This window comes from Sceloporus occidentalis, unplaced genomic scaffold, assembly GCF_023333645.1.
Source record: "Sceloporus occidentalis isolate IW3139 unplaced genomic scaffold, rSceOcc1.0.p SCAF_2, whole genome shotgun sequence".
In the NCBI taxonomy this organism is placed as follows: domain Eukaryota; kingdom Metazoa; phylum Chordata; class Lepidosauria; order Squamata; family Phrynosomatidae; genus Sceloporus; species Sceloporus occidentalis.
Window position 1 is genome coordinate 257,541,840 of NW_028316982.1, and position 18,208 is coordinate 257,560,047.

At 42.5% G+C, this 18,208-nt stretch overlaps 1 protein-coding gene across 1 annotated transcript in view; it reads right to left on the bottom strand.

Moving 5' to 3' along the window:
* ENDOD1 (endonuclease domain containing 1) overlaps positions 1 to 7,441 on the bottom strand; it is a 29,271-nt gene extending 21,830 nt beyond the window's left edge. The window contains exon 1 of the mRNA XM_089512806.1: positions 6,674 to 7,441. Within this exon, the coding sequence (XP_089368932.1) occupies positions 6,674 to 7,012 (339 nt within the window). The 5' untranslated portion in view covers positions 7,013 to 7,441. The remainder of the gene's footprint in view (positions 1 to 6,673) is intronic.
* Between the last annotated feature and the right edge of the window lie 10,767 nt (positions 7,442 to 18,208).

Genomic DNA, 18,208 nt, shown 5'->3' on the forward strand with positions numbered 1-18,208 from the left:
GGAACATTCAGTCATAGCAGCCCTATTTTCAATGGGAACTGGGCCCAAGATTCCTCTTTGCTTTGTCATACCTGTGTTATGCAAGAGCCTCCGATTGCAGGCTCCTCGATTCAACCGGGGCCTTCCTTTGACATGCTTTAGGAAGTGAGTGTGTGTGTGTGTGTGTGTGTGTGTGTGTGTGTGTGTGTGTGTGTGTGGTGGCTTCAAGTTATTTCCCACATATGGTCAGCTTAAGGCAACCTTATCATGGGGTTTTCTTGGCAAGATTTGCTCAGAGGAGGTTTGCCATTGCCTTCCTCTCAGGCTGAGAGCATGCGATTTGCCCAAAGACATCCAATGGGTTTCATGGCCAAGCTAGGAATCAAATCCTGATCTCTAAAGTCATAGTCCAACACTCCAACCACTCTTCCAAGCTGACTGTACATGCTATTTGAGTTTATGTATGCATAACAGCCAACCTTTTTATACATTAGCCCCTACACAACATAGTGGGAGAATGCTGCTTCGTCCTCTTAACCCATTAAAAAATACAGAAATGATGGGCCACACCTCTTTGAGCTAATGCTCTTTCTCCAGAATTAAATATACCTTCTAATAGATATTTAGAAGGCTGTGGGTTTATGTTTTAAATGAAAAGCGTGAGAGACACTGCCATTATTCTCCACCAATTTTATATCCCCCCTCCTTTTCCAGGTTTCTAAATCGATTTATTAACTCGGGAATGCCTATGGCTTCTTGTCCCATGCCCTGCCAACAATAATGATAGGTGGATGACTAATTATAACTTCTGCCACCTTGGTCATTTCTGAAATTGTGGGATCCTGCTTCCTTCTCTTGCCTCATAATTATTCCCACAGCATCCTGAATTCATGCTGCAAGACTCTGCTCATCTTATCCTCCCAAGCAACAACTCTGTGGAGGAAGTCAGAGCAGGAAGTGACTTGTGAAAGTGTTTTAAAGTGTGCGCTATAAAAAGAATTGCATGAAATAATGGCAACTAACTTTATAGTAACAGCATGGCATTTTGACTGGTAAAACGTGTCACGAACACCAATTTTGACCCTAATATTTTCTACAGCTAATTTAGTGTAGAGCCAGCATGGTGTAGTGGTTTGAGTGATGGACTATGACTTGAGAGACCAGGGACTGAATCCTGGCTCAGTCATGGAAACCTACTGGGAGACCTTAGGCAGGTCACGCTCTCTCAGCTTCAGAGGAAGGCAAAGGCAAACCCCCTCTGAACAAATCTTGCCAAGAAAAAAACCCACAACAAGGCTGTCTTACAGTCGCCACAACTTGGAAACGACTTGAAGGCACATGACAACAGGTCTTGAGATACTGCACACACAAGTTCAAGAGACTCTGGATAGGTGTAACACAAGTGTGGCAACAAGCAAATCACAAGATTGCTACAAAAAGTGTGGCACTATTTCAAGACGCAAGACTGCCTGTTGCGGAACAAGGGCAGAATTCTGAATTAGGAAAGGGTGGCCCTGTGTTTGAATCCTTGCTTGTGAATATCACTGGGCATCACTATCTTCCAAGCCAACCTGTCCCACAGGATTCCTGAGAGTGTAAAGCGGAGATGCCATCAAGCCGGGCCATCCCTATCCTTAGGCAGAGTGAGGCAACTGCCTCAGGAAGCAGATTTGCTGAGGGACAAGTGGCAGTAGCATCTCCAACATTTCCCCTCCGTAAGGAACCAGTATGGCATAGTGGTTTGAGCGTCAGACCACAACTTTGGAGATCAGGAAGAATTCAAAGATATAGCTGTGTTAGTCTATAGAATCTGTATGTGTAGAGATTTTGTAGCACCTTTGAGACTAACTGAAAGAAATTGGCAGCATGAGCTTCGTAGACTTCAATCTACTTCCTCATCAAATGCATCTGAGGAAGTAGAGTGAAGTCTAAGAAAACTCATGCTGCCAATTTCTTTCTTTCAGTTAGTTTCAAAGGTGCTCCTAGATCTCTGGAGACCAGGGTTTGATTCCTGGCTCAGCCATGGAAACCCACTGGGTGACCTTGGGCAAGTCATGCTCTCTCAGCCTCAGATGAAGGCAAGGGCAAGCCTCCTCTGAACAGATCTTGCCAAGAAAACCCCATGATAGGCTCACCTTAAAGGAACCGTATGTCAGAAACTACGTGAAGGAACACAACACACACAAAAGGACAGAGCTCTGTATGATACACAACCTTTCTGGGCTACCTAAAGTAGGCTACTACCTCAGGAAGGATAAGGTGCCATTTTGTCCTTTGCCTCAGGTGGCAAAATATATATAAATACAGATGTGGGAAATGTGAAACCACAAGGTATGAGAAACATGTAACTCTTGCCAAGCATGTTTTTTCCCATGTCCTAACCTGCTCTCCCCACCCCTGACTGTAAAATATGTAATAAAATATGCTAGGTAAACTTGGACCTCAACTTGATCTACTCTCAGCTTGATTTCCCTACCTCACAGGACTGTTGTGAGAATTCAGCTGGGGGAGGAAAGCCATGTAATTCTACCTTAAGCTTGCAGGATGAAAAGCAGAATATAAATGTAGCTAAAAATATAAAATTATAACAAAATAACTCTAAAACACTCATCCAGACATAGCCATTAAAGAGGAGGAAAAGGAGAGAGTGAAAGCATGACCAGGGCTGCCAGTTTTGGGGATGGGCTGATATATTTTTATGTGGCCGGTTGGTGCCTTTCAAATATGTCCTTCCAAAATGTGACAAAACAACATGCATCATGCAACTATTTGACCCAAAGCTAAGAATGGCTGCAGGTGATGAAGGAGGATTTGCTATTGCAGAATGCATAAAAGGGCTCAGAGATCAGAGCTGAAGCTGCGTCTTCCATATCTAAATGCAGCAGCACACCGCTTTCCACACCCACAGATGCCTAGGATGAGCCATGCTGGATTAAACCAACCGATAGCGCTTGGAAAAGTTACTTGGGGTGGGTGCAGTTTCCATAACCCCAGCCAACATGACCACTGGCAGTGAGAGGAGGTGTCTGGGGGTTGTAGTTCAAAAATAAAGTGGTCCCTCTACATTTGCTGGGTTTAGGGGTGAAGTGTCTCCATGGAAAAAATGCAAATTAAAAAAACACAATTCTTTTTACCTAGGAGAACACCTCTCTAGAAATCTCCAGGTCCTCCAGAGCAATTCTGTGGTCAACATCTACCAGAAATTGACCACAGCATCATGTTGGAGGACCTACAAATGCCTAGAGAAGTATTTTCTCTAGGTACGTCTAAGGTTCTCCAGCACAATTCTAAGGTCAACTTCCAGCAGAGTTGTGTTGGAGGACCTAGAGGTTCCTAGAGAGGACATATTCATCAAATCCGGCAAATAATAAAATCTGCAAAAGTCAAAGCCTCAAACGTGGAAGACCAACTGTAATAACTTTTCCAAGCTCTGAAATTCTAACCCAGCATCCCGTATTCCACCATGGTCAACCACATACTTGTAGGGACCCCAGAAATAGCACATATAACCAGTTCCCACAGAGATGTTGCTCACATAACCTGCATGCAGGTTATGCATACATGAACTCACATAACCTGCATACAGCCACCAGGACTAGCAACCATTGAGAACCACCAAGAATAGTCTCAGCTCTTTTTGAAAGGTGACAGAGATAGCGACCACCACATTATGTGGCAGGGAGTTCCATATACCGCTGACCTTTAACATAACATCACATGAGGCAAACCATTTCCTCAAGAATCTGGGCTGCTCCTGCCCTCCATGCCTGGTCATATCTAGAGTTACCAGGTGTCCCTTAATAGAAGCGATGTCCTTTATTTGGGGTTGGAAAAAGCTTACAGTCCCTTACAGAACTGCAGGTGTCCTTTATAATAAGGATGTCTCCTATTTAAAGGTTGGAAGGCCTGTAGACAGGATAAGAGGCCCCTAAAAAACCTGTATGTTACAATGTGAGCCCTTCATATAGATCGAAATGTGTGCATCATGGAATGTACAAAAGTGGTAAATTTTGCAGAGAAATAACTCTGGGAACCAGAGTACGATTCACACTCTCTCAACCTCAGAGGAAGGCAAAAGCAAACCTCCTCTGAACAAATCTTGCCAAGAAAACCCCATGATAGGTTTGCCTTAGGGTCGCTGGAAACAACTTGAAGGCACACAACAATAACAAGAAAGTGGACTACTTTTGTGTGTTATTTAGGCAAAAGAAAAACATATTACAGTGGGCCCTTGGTATCCACTGGGGGTTGGTTCCAGCACCCCATGTAGATACCAAAATCCATGGATGCTCAAGTCCCATTATATACGATGAGGTATATAAAATGGTACCCTTATATAAAATGGCAAAATCAAGGTTTGCTTTTTGGCATGTATATCCTTTCTAAATATTTTCAAGCTGTGGATGGTTGAATCTGTGAACACAGGATCTGTGGATATGGAGGGCTGACTATAATAACTATGTAAAGGGATCTGGTACCATTTTTGTAACTAACTGAGAAAAGAAGTTGTAGCATAGTTTTGGTAGACTTGGGGTTCACCTATACTGTAAAAATAATGTACTGTTGTTTGGCGCTCCTTTAATTGCCATGGGTCCATCCTTAAGAATCCTGGGGTTTGTAGTTTTGTGAGGCACCATCATTGGGCAGAGAAGGCTAAAGAGGCCTTGTAAAACTGCAGATTCCAAGATTCCATAGGCTGTGGCTACAGCATTTAAAGTGGTGCCAAACCACCTTATTGATGCACCCTTGGCCAACTTCCTCTGACGCACTATTGTTAATAGTTACTTCTCACCCTGTTATTTGTTGTGTGCCTTTGTTTCTGACTTATAGCAACCCTAATGGGGTGAACTTATCACAAGGGTTTCTGGGCAAGTTTCTGCATAGGGGTTTTTCCCTTGCCTTCCTCTGAGGCTGAGAGAGTGTGAGTAACCCAAAGTCACACAGTCCCTAGCTGGGATTTGAACCCTGATCTCCAGCATCATAGCCCTAGGCTCAAACCATGCAGCCCCTGCTGTCCCTTAGTGTTATTTTGGCAATCAAGAGTCAGTGTGGTATAGTGGTTTAAGCATTGGACTAGGACTCTGGAGACCAGGGCTCGATTCTAGCTCAGCCATGAAACCCACTGGTTGACCATGGAGGGGTTCACACTCTCTCAGCCTCAGGGGAATCTTGCCAAGAAAACCCCAGGACAGGGTTGCCAAAAACCAGATGTCCTCCTTTTCCAGGATCTCCCTACCGTACCACATTCTGTCTGGGAGGAATTCCATAATATCCTCCATTTTGAGAATGACAAAGAAGCATGAATTGACATTTCTAGCTTTTCTGGGGTCATAGCCTCCTTTTTGATCGCATGTCCTATCTTTGGCAGTGGCTTGTCTTCATTGGCAGTGAGGACATCTGGTCACCCTATGCAGTGTAGAAGCATCTGATGGTACCTTGTACATCAGGACCATGGGCAGGATGACCAGATAGCCTCCTTTTCCAGGACTTGCCCTACCTTTCTACCTTCTCTCCAGGAGGAATCCCAAAATGTCTTCCATTCCGAGCAGGACTAAGAAGAATGGATTGACATTCATACAAGTGTTTTTAGCTTTTTGTTTGGTCATGTCCTACTTTCCACCTTCTGTCCAGGAGGAATCCCAAAATGTCTTCCATTTTAAGCATGACAAAGAAGCATGAATTGATATTTCATTGAATCATAGAGTTGGAAGAGATCCCAAGGGCCATCCAGTCCAACCCCATGCCATGCAGGAACTCACAATCAAGGTACACCTGACAGATGGTCATACACCTGACAGATGTTCAAAGACCTCCAACGAAGAAGACTCCACCAGACTCTGAGGGAATGTGTCCCACTGTCGAACAGCCCTTACTGTTAGAATATTGAGGTGGAATCTCCTTTCCTGCAGCTTGCATCCATTGCTCCAGGTCCTGTTCTCTGGAGCAGCAGAAAACAAGCTTGCTCCATCCTCAATATGATATCCTTTCAAATACTTAAAGAGGGCTATCATATCACCTCTTAACTGTCTCTTCTCAGGCTGAACATACCCAGCTCCCTACATCTCTCCTCATAAGGCATAGTTTCCAGAACCTTCACCATTTTAGTCACCCTCCTCTGGACACACTCCAGCTTCTCAACATCCTTTTTGAACTGTGGGGCCCAGAACTGGACACAGTGTTCCAGGTGAGGCCTGGCCAAAGCAGATTTCTATAAGCGTTTCTAGCTTTTCTTTGGTCACGACCTCCCTTTTTTCTGTAATGTCCTACCTGTTGGTGCTGCCATGTCCTCCTTGGCGGTGAGGGCATCTGGTCAATCTGTGTAGATGCAGCTGAGGGCACCTTATACACCAGGACCATGGGCAAGGTGACCAGATGGCCTCTTTTTTCAAGAAGTGCCTCGTCCTCCTCTTAAGGGAGAACCTCTGTTACCACCAAGGCCAGAAAGACCGTGAAGACATAGAGTTTTTTGTGGGTTGTTTGGACTCTGTGGCTACGTTCTAGAAGAGTTTATTCCAGAGAATTCTCTGAAGATGCCAGCCACAGATGCTTGTGAAATATCTGGAATAAACTCTTCTAGAACATGGCCACAGAGCCCGAAAAACCCACAAAAAACTATGGATGCTGACCATGAAAGCCTTTGACTTCACGTTGAAGACTCACCGCCACTGCCATCCCAACCCAACCCCTGCCTCACCTGTGGCTCCACCAGCCATCTCTCCTCCTCCTTCTCCTTGGGGCTGTTCTGGACCATTTCGCTTCCACGAAAAGCTGAGTACAACGGGATTTTGTCCCGGGTGCTGTAGAGGGTGGCGAAGCGGGGCTCCTGGTTGAACTTCTGGCAGATCTTGACCACCTCAGGCTGGGCTTCTTGGTGGAGGTGGAAACCCTCAGGGGGGGTGCCATGGTAGAAGAAGGTGTTGCAGTCCCCGAAGCCGGCTTTTTCATCCCCCACCACTTCTCCTAGGGTCTGGCCAGGAAGGACCCCCAGCCCAACCAGGGCCAGGAGGCAGAGGGACCAAGAGAGCAGCCACATTCTGACAGGGGTGCTGGTGGTCTTCCTCTCTCTGGCACTCTTGGCTCAGCAAAGGCTAACCCAAGCGGCTTTGCTTTTCCAAGGCACGGATGCTGCTGGTCTGGACTCTGGGCAGCTCCTCACCTGCCCTAGAAAAAGCCTGAGCCCCAAAGAGGGAGGGAGGGAGGGAGGGAAGGGGTGACACACGCCTCAAGCACTCTGCACGCGCTCAGAGGAGTCACGCGGAGGCAGCAGCAACAGCAGCAGCAAAAGAGGAGGGTGGTCCTAAGGGAGGGGGAAAAGAAAGGGAAGGGGAGGCAAGGCAAGGCAAGGCAAGGCTGCTGGAGGGAGGAGAGGAGGGAAGAGTAAGGGAATCGCAAGCATCGCCTCCTGGTTCTCTGTGTCCTCCCTCTTCTCTGTGCGTCATGGGAGGGATCAGCCTCGCAGCAGCCCAGGCTGGCCAGCCCTTCTCTCTCTCAATCTCTCTCTCTCTCTGTGTGCCTTTGGCTCCTGGCCACAGAAAAGGTCCGGAGGGGAGGGGAGGACTCTGCATTGCAGTGGGGAGCTCTCTCTCTCCACACACACACACACACACAAATGGATCATACACACACAGAGAGAGAGAGGGTGATCACACAAGGTGATCACACACACAGGGGGATCACACACACACAGGGGAATCATACATACATACACACACAAACACACACAGGGTGATCACATACACATACCAAAAAACCAGGGTGATCACATACACACACACACATACACACAGGTTGACCAGATGGCCTCCTTCTCCAGGATCTGTCCTCCCTTTCCTCCTTCTGTTCAGGAGGGATCCCCAAATGTCCTAGTATTTGCTGGTTCAGGCTGACCAGGCGTCCTGCTTTTCCAGGACCTGTCCTACCTTTCAGCCTTCTATTCCTAAGACTGAAGAGGTTCAGGTCCCTGCCTGGCCATGGCATTCACCAGGAAACCTTCGCTGTAGTTATATTTTCTCAACCTAGCTGAGAAAATGTATTATTTTTTAATATCGTACTTACTTATACCTCGTCCTTCTCCTAGTATAGGGACTCAAGGTGGCAAAAAACCTCCTGAGAGAGAAAGCATGGAGTCCTGGTTTGAGTGTTGGACTACGGCTTCAGGAGGCTAGGGCTAGGGCTCAGCCATGGGAACCCACTGGGTGACCTTGGGCAAGTCACACTCTCTCAGCCTTAGAGGAAAGCAATGGCAAACCTGTGATAGGTTCTCCTTGGGGGGCAGTCACCGTATGTCTTAAACAACTGGAAGGCACACTTCATAGGACTGTCATGAGGATAAGGTTTGGGGAGACACCATGAAATTAAATACAGATGAATGGCATACAGTCAGCCTTCTGTATCCAGGGATTCTGCAACCAAGGATCAACCATCCACGGCTTAAAAATATGTTATTAATAATAATAATTACAAAAAGCAAACCTTGATTTTGCCATTTTATATAAGATGTGTGTGTGTGCGTGTGTGGCTTTATATAACCATTTTGCTACACAATTGTATATAATGATGCTTGAGCATCCATAGATTTTGGTATCCATGGGGGGTCCTAGGACGAAACCCCAGCAGATACCAAGGTCCTACGGTATTTATTATGAAGTGATGAATGTTTTGATATTTTTTTCCACTGAGAAGTCAATCTGGATCATTGCACTTCAACAACCCTTGACAAATCCCAGATTCAGAACAATCTTTGGAAATAAATAAGGGTGGGGGAAGGAGGTCCCAACTGAAATATAATCCAAAGACAAATGTGGGCCATGGTGACCAAATGGTTGAAATTCAAAAGATCATGCACATCACTTCATTCCTGAACATTTGTCCTCCTGTGGACAAATGAGTGACTCAACATCATTAAAAGAGCATTGTTCAAGATTATATGGATACTTTTTCAATGAAGATACATTCATGCATGCAAGGAGGTATTTACCCAACAAGCAATGACTAAGCATTGCTTAGTGAGGAATGTGTGATGTCAGGACTACAGTTCCCAGCAATTCCACATGGTTATGCTGGGTAGGGATAATGGGAGCTGTAGTCCAACAGCATCTGCAGGCCACAAATTGCTTTTGTAGGTTTGTCGGCAGTTCCTTAAGCCTGACTGGTCTTGCCACTAGAAACTAAACTTTGGGCAGCCATGCTATGCACTCAGTTCAAGGCGCCTTTCAATTTATGGCAACCCAATGGCCCCATCAATTTCACTGGGTTGTCATTGTGCTGTTGTGTGCCTTCCAGTCAATTCTAACTTTAAAGTGAATCTACCATGGTGTTTTCTTGGCAAGAGTTATTCAGTGCAACTTTGCCACTGCCTTCATCTAAGGCTGAGAGAGTGTGACTTGCCCAAGGTCACTCAGTGGGCTGAGATCTAAACCCTGTTCTCAAGCATCCTAGTCCAATGTTCAGACTATTAAACCACACTGGCTCTCTTCATAGAGGTACCTGTGAATAAATGTGATTGAAAATCAGACTTACTTCTGAAGACAGGTGTACATTGTTATTTAATTAAGCATTTGTATTAATTTGCATATAAAACAAATACAACTTAAACTTAGCATATTTTGTGACTATAGGAATGATTGGAACAACATACCGTCTTGTAAATGAAAGCTGCAATGCCTCATTGGGAGAGGAGAACATCTCTAATTTTTCTTTTTAATTCTGTGTGATGGTAATGGCTGGAGTTGTATTTCAGGGATGGAAATATTGTATATATTTGATGTTCCACTTTTTAGTGGAAAAGGCATTATAAATTATTACATTATTATTATTATTATTATTATTATTATTATTATTTATTCTACCCATACTGTACTTTGTGTAGATATTTTATCAGGTTCAGTCATCATTATTTTTGGTTTTGTAAGGTTCAGACAAGACCAGTTCATGTCGTTTTGGTACCAGAGTTGACTAACAAGATGGCTCCCCTCATTTATGTACAAGCAAGTGAAACTTTGTTCAAAGCTGATGGTGGAACAATGTTCTCCAACACGTGTCAAGACAGCACAGAAACCTAATCGGTGCAGAGCAGACTACATGATACAAGTTATCTTTTCTAACATCTTGAGGCAACCATTTGCCATCTGAGATGACTTTCTCACTCTGCCCAGTGGTATGAGACTGCCATGGGATCAGGCAAAAAGTGATGGGAAAGAGCTCTATTTAAGACCCTGATGTTGGGGGAATTTGCTTAAGTTTGTGAGAGGTTGGGTAACTTTAGGATCATTTGTACCTGTGTATATTAGTACTCACTGAGGGGGAAATCAAGAAGGTTTGGGGGAATCAAGAAGGTTTTATTTCAAAATATGCAAGAGTGCAATCAAACACACGATTGTCATCCAGACAACATTCAGAGCTAACCGAAACAAAGGTATGAAAATTGGATAACAGAGTTTGAGGCATGTAAAGGGAGTGATATTTACCTGTCCAAAGAGTAGATAATGGAAAGCATAGAGTGGCTCAGACTGAGGTCTGACGGCAGCATAGTTCATACATGGAGCACAGACTGGGGGCCAACTATGTGCACAAGGAGGCTAGGTTTGGGGACCAATATTTATATCTGATATCCTACCTCAAGGAATGTACTATCATGCAAGGTAACAAAGACTTGATGCTCTTCCCATCCACAATGAGATTGTCTATACTTGTTGTTTTTCTGTTCAATTGATATGAACAATTACTTTTAATTCTATAAACAGTTTTATCACTATGTTTTCTTAACTGTGTAAGCTGACATGGCATCCAGAGCTGGGTAAAAGTGGAATATAAATATATTTAAAGATATATTTATATTTAGATATAAATAAATAATCTACTGCAAAAAATGGCCATTAAATGAAAACAAAAGTATGAGCTCGCTTTTTATATGCATCTCACAACAACCTATCTGTTTGTTGTGTTTATGATTTCGTAGCATATTAAAATGGGATAAATATATATGGACATAAATAGATCATATGTCAAAACCATCGCCCAAGTTTTGGCTGTTTTTAATGGCTTTGTTGATAAAGAACCTCAGACTGTGACAGGACCACAGCACCAAGGAATGTGCAAATAACTGTGTCTTGTATTAAATAAGTCCTAGAATATAGCTCTAGGCAAAAAACAACTACCCCGTTCCCTTCCTCCCTGATTTGACATGATGCTGTGCCAAGAATGACATCCAGAGTACTGTATCAACATTAATAGTGGTTCCATTCCTCGTCAAAACTAAGGCAGAAGGAATCAAGTGCTACCACAGAAGGCCTTAGTAATCTGTGCGATGTGGAAATGTGGAGCCAGTTCAGATGGACACCCACATTGCTCAGTGACTCACAACAGTTATGACATAACTCAGTGACTTGCCTCTTGATGATTCGGATGCTAACTTTGTGAACCAGCTCTTCTGAATGGTAGACGCTGTGTCTGTGTTGACATCAGGTGATGTTTGTTCCATGACAGCATGTTCCATGTACATGCAAGTAATCACCTGTTTTTGTCACCCAGAATCCAGGAATCTTGTGCCTTTCCAAAATTTTGGACTACAAAAATCTAGCCATGCTGGTGGCCAGAGCTCTTGGGAGGTGAAGTACCAAGACATCTGTGTGTACTCTCATTGCACACTTATCACCCTTTGATAGTATTTTAAGTGTCATGGTTCCTTCTGCTGTTATACCATCTGTAGTTTGTAAGGTAATTAGAATTCTCTGCCAAAGATCTCTCACAATGGAGTTCAGAGGGGTGCACTAGAGAATTCTAAGAACCTCAATGAACTACAGCTCTCAGGAGTCCATGGGATGGAGCCATGCCAGTTAATCTTATTTGTCCTTTTAAAATGATGTGTGTTTCAACCAATGTATTTTAACTGATGTTGTTGAACTTGTTTGTTAATTGTTGTTGTCCTCCACTTTGATCCATGGGGAGAGGCAGACAACAAATAAATAAATAAATTAGTTTTTTGTGGGTTTTTTGGGCTGTTTGGCCATGTTCTAGAAGATTTTCTTCCTGACGTTTCGCCAGCATCTGTGGCTGGCATCTTCAGAGAATGCTTGCCTGGAAAAAAGTGGGTATATTCTCTGAAGATGCCAGCCACAGATGCTGGTGAAACGTCAGGAAGAAAATCTTCTAGAACATGGCCACATAGCCCGAAAACCCCACAAAAAACTATGGCTGCCGGCCATGAAAGCCTTCAACTTCACAAATAAATTATTGTTGATGTTGTAATAATAATAATAATAATAATAATAATAATATATCACACTGCTATAAATATATAACTCCCAGAAGACAAAAAGTTCCTCTTTCCAGCTTTTAAGTGACAAACCTCATTTATATATTCCAGACAAAATATAGCTACTACTGAAAAGGTCATGTCTAGGTGCTCAGTCCTCCACTGTTTGCAAATGACAACCATATGGATCACTTGGTTCACATGGTCACATCACCTGTCAGCATTGTCACACGCTTCGGACTGCAGCCTACTCAGTACCTCCAGTGGGGAATAGATGGGGAAAAGTACTGACCACTGGAGTCCACAAATATCCAGGCCTGGCCCTGAGTCTCTGAATGTTGGTCTTCTTCTTCGGTCTTCTCGGTGAGGGGAAGGAATATCAGGGTGGGAGCACAGGCTTATGGGAATATAATTCTTCACAAATTTCATTCTCAAAGGATCATTTCAGCAATTTTCTTCCAATTGTCTTTGAAAACTACTCACTTTTCAAAAACTATCAAAGAACTATGCACAACTGGATCTTGTTCTGCACAAAATGTCTATGTGGTATTTTGGGCCATTTTTGAGCATTTTTTAAAATTGTTTTAAATTTTATTAAACATATAAAATCATAGCAATCATAGCACATACACATATGAAATCCATTTTAACACATTACATAACACATACATAACTTACCCTAAATAAACCTAACATAAATTTCAGCCTACAATCTACAAACATTTCTCTCTTACATTCTACCAAACCACTTTCTTTCCTTCTTCCACTCTTTTTTCTTGAAATCTTTATTCTATTTCTCTTTGTACTTTATGCTTTTCTTCTTTTCCTTCTTGAGCATTTTTGTACAGACATATTTTTGTGTACAGTACAGCTTGAGTCTCCCTTATTCAAAATGCTTGTGACTAGCAGATTTAATTTTCGAATACCTGTATTTGCAAATACATGCATATTGAGATATCTTGGTGAGGGGACACAAGTCTAAACATGAAATTCATTTATATTTCATATACACTTTTTACATATAGCCTAAAAATGCTAGGGGAAAGAGTTGTTATTATGTAATGTTTTGGGAGTATATGGGACTATGGTCTCCTGCTGCTATTGTATTATTATTGTCCTAGTATTTGGATTGAACTGTATTTCTTGCTGCTAGGGGAAAGTTGATATTTGTTAGTTAGATTAACTATGTTAGGGTATATTTTAATTTATTATGTTGATACTGTGGATTTTGTTCTTTGTATTTATATATATATATATATATATATTCCTTGCTGTAAACATCAGGTTTATGCTTGTACTGTATTCTGATTTATGTTTACTGTATGATTATTTTTTGTATCTAATGTTCTTGTTGTAATCTGTTTTTTCTGTGGGGAAAAGGCAGAATAGAAATAAATAATTATTATATTATTATAAAAGTAAATTTACACAATATTTTTCATCATTTTGTGCGTGTGTGTGTGTGTGTGTGTGTGTGTACCTTGAACCATCAGAAAGCAAATGTATCACTATCTCATTCACCCATGAAAAACATTTTGGTTTTTGGAATATTTTGGATTTCAGAATGCCAGATAAGGATGACTCAACCTATATGCTATTTTCTGCACAAAAAGGAAATGTGCAAGTTTTGCACAGAATGAGTCCTGTACTGAAAAAAGTCTCGTCAACTCAGGATTTTTATGTGAATTTCCCAAAACCTGAGAAATACAGGGGTTTTGGGGTTTTTTTTACTGTTTCTTGAAGAATTAAAAAAGATTCTTTCCATTCCTAGTGTGTATTGTTGGCCCTTTGCATTTGTGGCATTGACTTTAGCGGATTTGATCATTCATGGAGTTGACTAATATGTTCTCTCTAGGTTCTACAGCGTGACTCTTCCAGAAGTTGACCACAGTCACACTGGAGGACCTAGATATTCCTAGAGAAAGCACTTCCCTAGGCATTTGTAGGTCCTCCAGTGTGATTCTGTGGTCAGTTTCTGCCAGATTTTGGGCAAAGAGTTGCTTTGCAGGCCCTAGAGATTCTTAGGGAGGTGTTCTCTAAGGCTTAAAACAGTTCTTTTAACTGCATTTTTTTTTACTTTCATTGAAATCCTGCACCCAGTCAATATGGATGACCCACTGTATATATTTTACAGCAATAGCAACAGCATCTACATTTCTATACCGCTTATCATTAAACTCAGCACCCTCTAAGCATTTTTCAATCTGGAAGCCAATGGCCTCTAGCAAGCTGGGTACTCATTTTACCAACCTACAAAAGGATGAAAGGTTGAGTCAACCTGGAGCACTCTGGGATCGAACTCACAACTTTGTGGCTGCAGTACCGGCATTTAACCACTGCACCACCAGAGCTCCTTAATAATTTTCATTATTTAGACTTTGTACAAATTTGAATGCATGCTCTGTGCAGCCATGGTTGTCTCATGCTGAATCATCTTACCAAAGGCTGCCTCTTGTAACATCATCAGGATTCATCCCTAGATCTCAGGGTTTGGGCATGAAATCTGAGGGCCTGGGATACTCCTGACCTGGCAACTTTACTGCCCAATCTGGATGACACACATGGTATCAGTGGGTCAGTGACTGCACAGCAACCATTTTGTAGCATTAGTGACCAACTGACCATGCACCCTCTTCCCTCTCTGACTTTCATATTTTACCTATATGTGGCATGGTGGATTGCAACCTTTATTTATTTGAAGGGATGTCATATTGAGGAGGGAGCAAACTTATTTCCTGCTGCTCCAGAGAACAGGCAGGACCCAGAACAATGGATGCAAGCTACAAGAAAAGAGATTCCACCTCAACATTAGGAGGAACTTCCTGACAGTAAGAGCTGTTCGACAGTGGAAAACACTCCCTCGGAGTGTAGTGGAGTCTCTTTCCTTAGAGGTCTTTAAACAGAGGCTGCATGGCCATCTGTCAAGGATGCTTTGATTGAGAGTTCCTGCATGGCAGAATGGGATTGGACTGTGGTCTCCTCCAACTCTACGATTCTATGATTTTACAACATGGGTTCAAGGTGGCTTACAAGATGGCTTTCATGAGTAGGCAAATTATGTAAAGCCACAGAAACAACCCCTGACATTTTATCACATTTATTTCAAATATAACCACAGGAACATAATTCAATGGCAATCTGTTGTCATTGGATGAGACTAGTCAGGATTCCAGGGCATATCTTACTGCTTGAATTGTGCCATGTGGATACACTCCTACAAGGCAAAAAGTTCCCCTTTACAGCCTTTGAGTGATGAAAATGCAAGTTTAGTGAAGGTTTGGAAACCATGCCCTATGAGGAGCAACTTAAGGAGCTTGGTATGTTTATCCTAGAGAAGAAAAAAATAAGGAGTGACATAATAGCCATGTTTAAATATGAAAAGGGATGTCATATTGAGGATGGAGCAAGCTTGTTTTCTGCTTCTCCAGAGACTAGGGCATGGAGCAATGGATTCTAACTACAGGAAAAGAGATTTTACCTAAATACTAGGAAGAACTTCCTGATGGTAAGAGCTGTTTGACAGTAGAATAAGCTGCCTTAGAGAGTGGCGGAGTCTCCTTCCTTGGAGGTCTTTAAACAGAGGCTAAATGGCTATCTCTTGAGGGTGCTTTGAGTGTGACTTCCTGCATGTCAGGGGATTAGACAGGAAGGCCCCTGAGGTCTCTTCCAACTCTAGAATCCTAGGATTCCTCTAAGTGTGAACTCACCTGCAAACCTCCTTTAAATATTCCAGCCACAGTTTAGCAACTAGAGCCTAAGGCCAGGACAGCATGGTACTTACTCCCTTTAATTCTATGTAGTGAAGTAGATTGTGGGATGATGGATGGCTTATTTCAGCACTAGACAGTGTTCTTCACCAAACCTGAAGCCATAAACAGCAGACTTGTGAGATGGCAGGACGGATGACCATGCTGTGTGAACCACAGAGCTTTGACCTCCAAGAAAAGAGACTGAAAGTGGCCAGGGCCTCAGGAGGAACAGTTGGGAGCTTCTGCTGTTGCCAAAATCTGGTGCTTAATGCAATTGTCTCATTTCTGTTTAATGGTAGAGATGGCCCTGCCTTGAACAGTTCTACCCTAAGACAGGTGATCTCTGGGGAAATGTAGCACTGTATTATCAGATGCTGCCAAAGAGAGTATCCAAGTTGGGAATTAGAAGCATTTCATACCCAGAGGACTTCTTACCAGCAAGGAAATAATGTCTAAAACATTGTAATGTCCACCGCCCAGACTTAATTCATCTTTTGTCTGTAAGTCCAAAGACAACCTTGTAGCCAAGCAAAGAATGGAAACAATTCCCAGAAGTTCAATTAAAAGAAAGGATTTTATTAAAATCAGTATCATGATGGAAATACTACAGGGCATGAAAATAATGAAAACATATTGGCTACATAAAAAACATAGTATTCAAAGAGAGAGAATTACGGTTATAGATATCCAGGACAGCCTGGGTCTAGAGCTGAGCTGAACTTTCAAAAGACATTTAATTTTCCCCCCAACAGAGCCAGAAAAACAAAACTGTATTTTTTTTTCCCTTTTATTACCCACCTTTCTCTTTTTATTTGTCAGTGGCTGCCATTTTGTCCTTCCCACAACGGCTAACACACATATGTGCACGCACACAGAGAGAGACATGGGTTTTGATTTGATTAAAAAAGGCAGGCTATAAATGTCCAAATGAATAGCGTTCGGCTTTTCACCCAGAGCAGGTCAAGCTATTGCAGGCTAAGAAACACAGCACACAGCAGATGGAAGCACAGTCTTTTGCAACAGTTAAGCAGGGGTCGGCTCAAGCAGTAATCCCTAGACAGGAATAGGAGCATTATAGGCTTGTCTGTATTCATCTTTGAAATAGTAGAGGCAAAGCTTGGAAAAAGTTACTTTTTTTTTTTTAGCAACAGCTCATCAAAAATCCAGGCCTTGCTGGCTGGAGGTTTACAGGAATTATCGTCCACAAAAGTAACTTTACCAGAATCTGATTTCCAAGACCTGTATTTGCATATATGTGCATAATGAGATGTCATGGCAATGGGACCCAAATCTAAACACAAAATCCATTTATGTTCCTTATACACATAACCTAAAGATAATTTTATGCAATATTTTTAATAATTTTGTGTATGAAAAAAATTGTCTATGTTGAACCAAAGTAAAGGTACCACTGCCTTTATGTTTCCATATGACTGCCACTAAAGAACCACTTTAAATATGGAACAGACCTTTGCATCCCAACAATGTCATACACATGACAATTTGGAGTGCCATCATTCCTTCTTGCAAAAATAATTTTTAAAAGATAAAGAATCCACTATTCTCTGTCTCTGCCTGACTTCAGTCTGCTTTCCACAGGAGAGAGAGAGGTGCATATTGACATTTCACTGTTTTTCTGCAAGAGGATTCCGGCTTATAAACCCATGTTTCAAAGGAGAAAGCATCTAGGTTCACAATGAAAAATACAGACTTCAGAAGACAGTAGAATCTAAAATAGATTTTCTTTCTTGACTGTCATCATGCCATGAATGTCCACACATTTACTCTCTCCATAAATCAGGAGCTCCGAACATGCTAACCAGAGAACTGCTTCAGGTGAGAGACGCTGAGAGGCGGCAGTGGCAGGCCGACCTGTGCCTTCTGTTACCCTTGGCCATTCCTCTGTCTTGGAGGACAGCAGTTTCTGTGGGTGTCACAAACCCTGGCTTGAACTGCTTGAACTGGCCTTCAGCTGTCCTCAGATGTGGTAGAAGATCTTCTCTTTCTCTTCCAATGTTGAAATAAACTTCTACCACCAGTTCGCTTGGCTTCTATACATGGAATGAAGGGGAATGGCATTTTGTCCTTGGCCTCAGGCTGCAAAATGCCTTGGACTAGCCCTGGATCTGTTATACACGTACATGCTAGCAGCAAAACTCCAGAACTGATTTGTTAAGGTTCCTATACATAACTCTGTAAAGACTGTTGAACAGCAACTTGCCAAAGC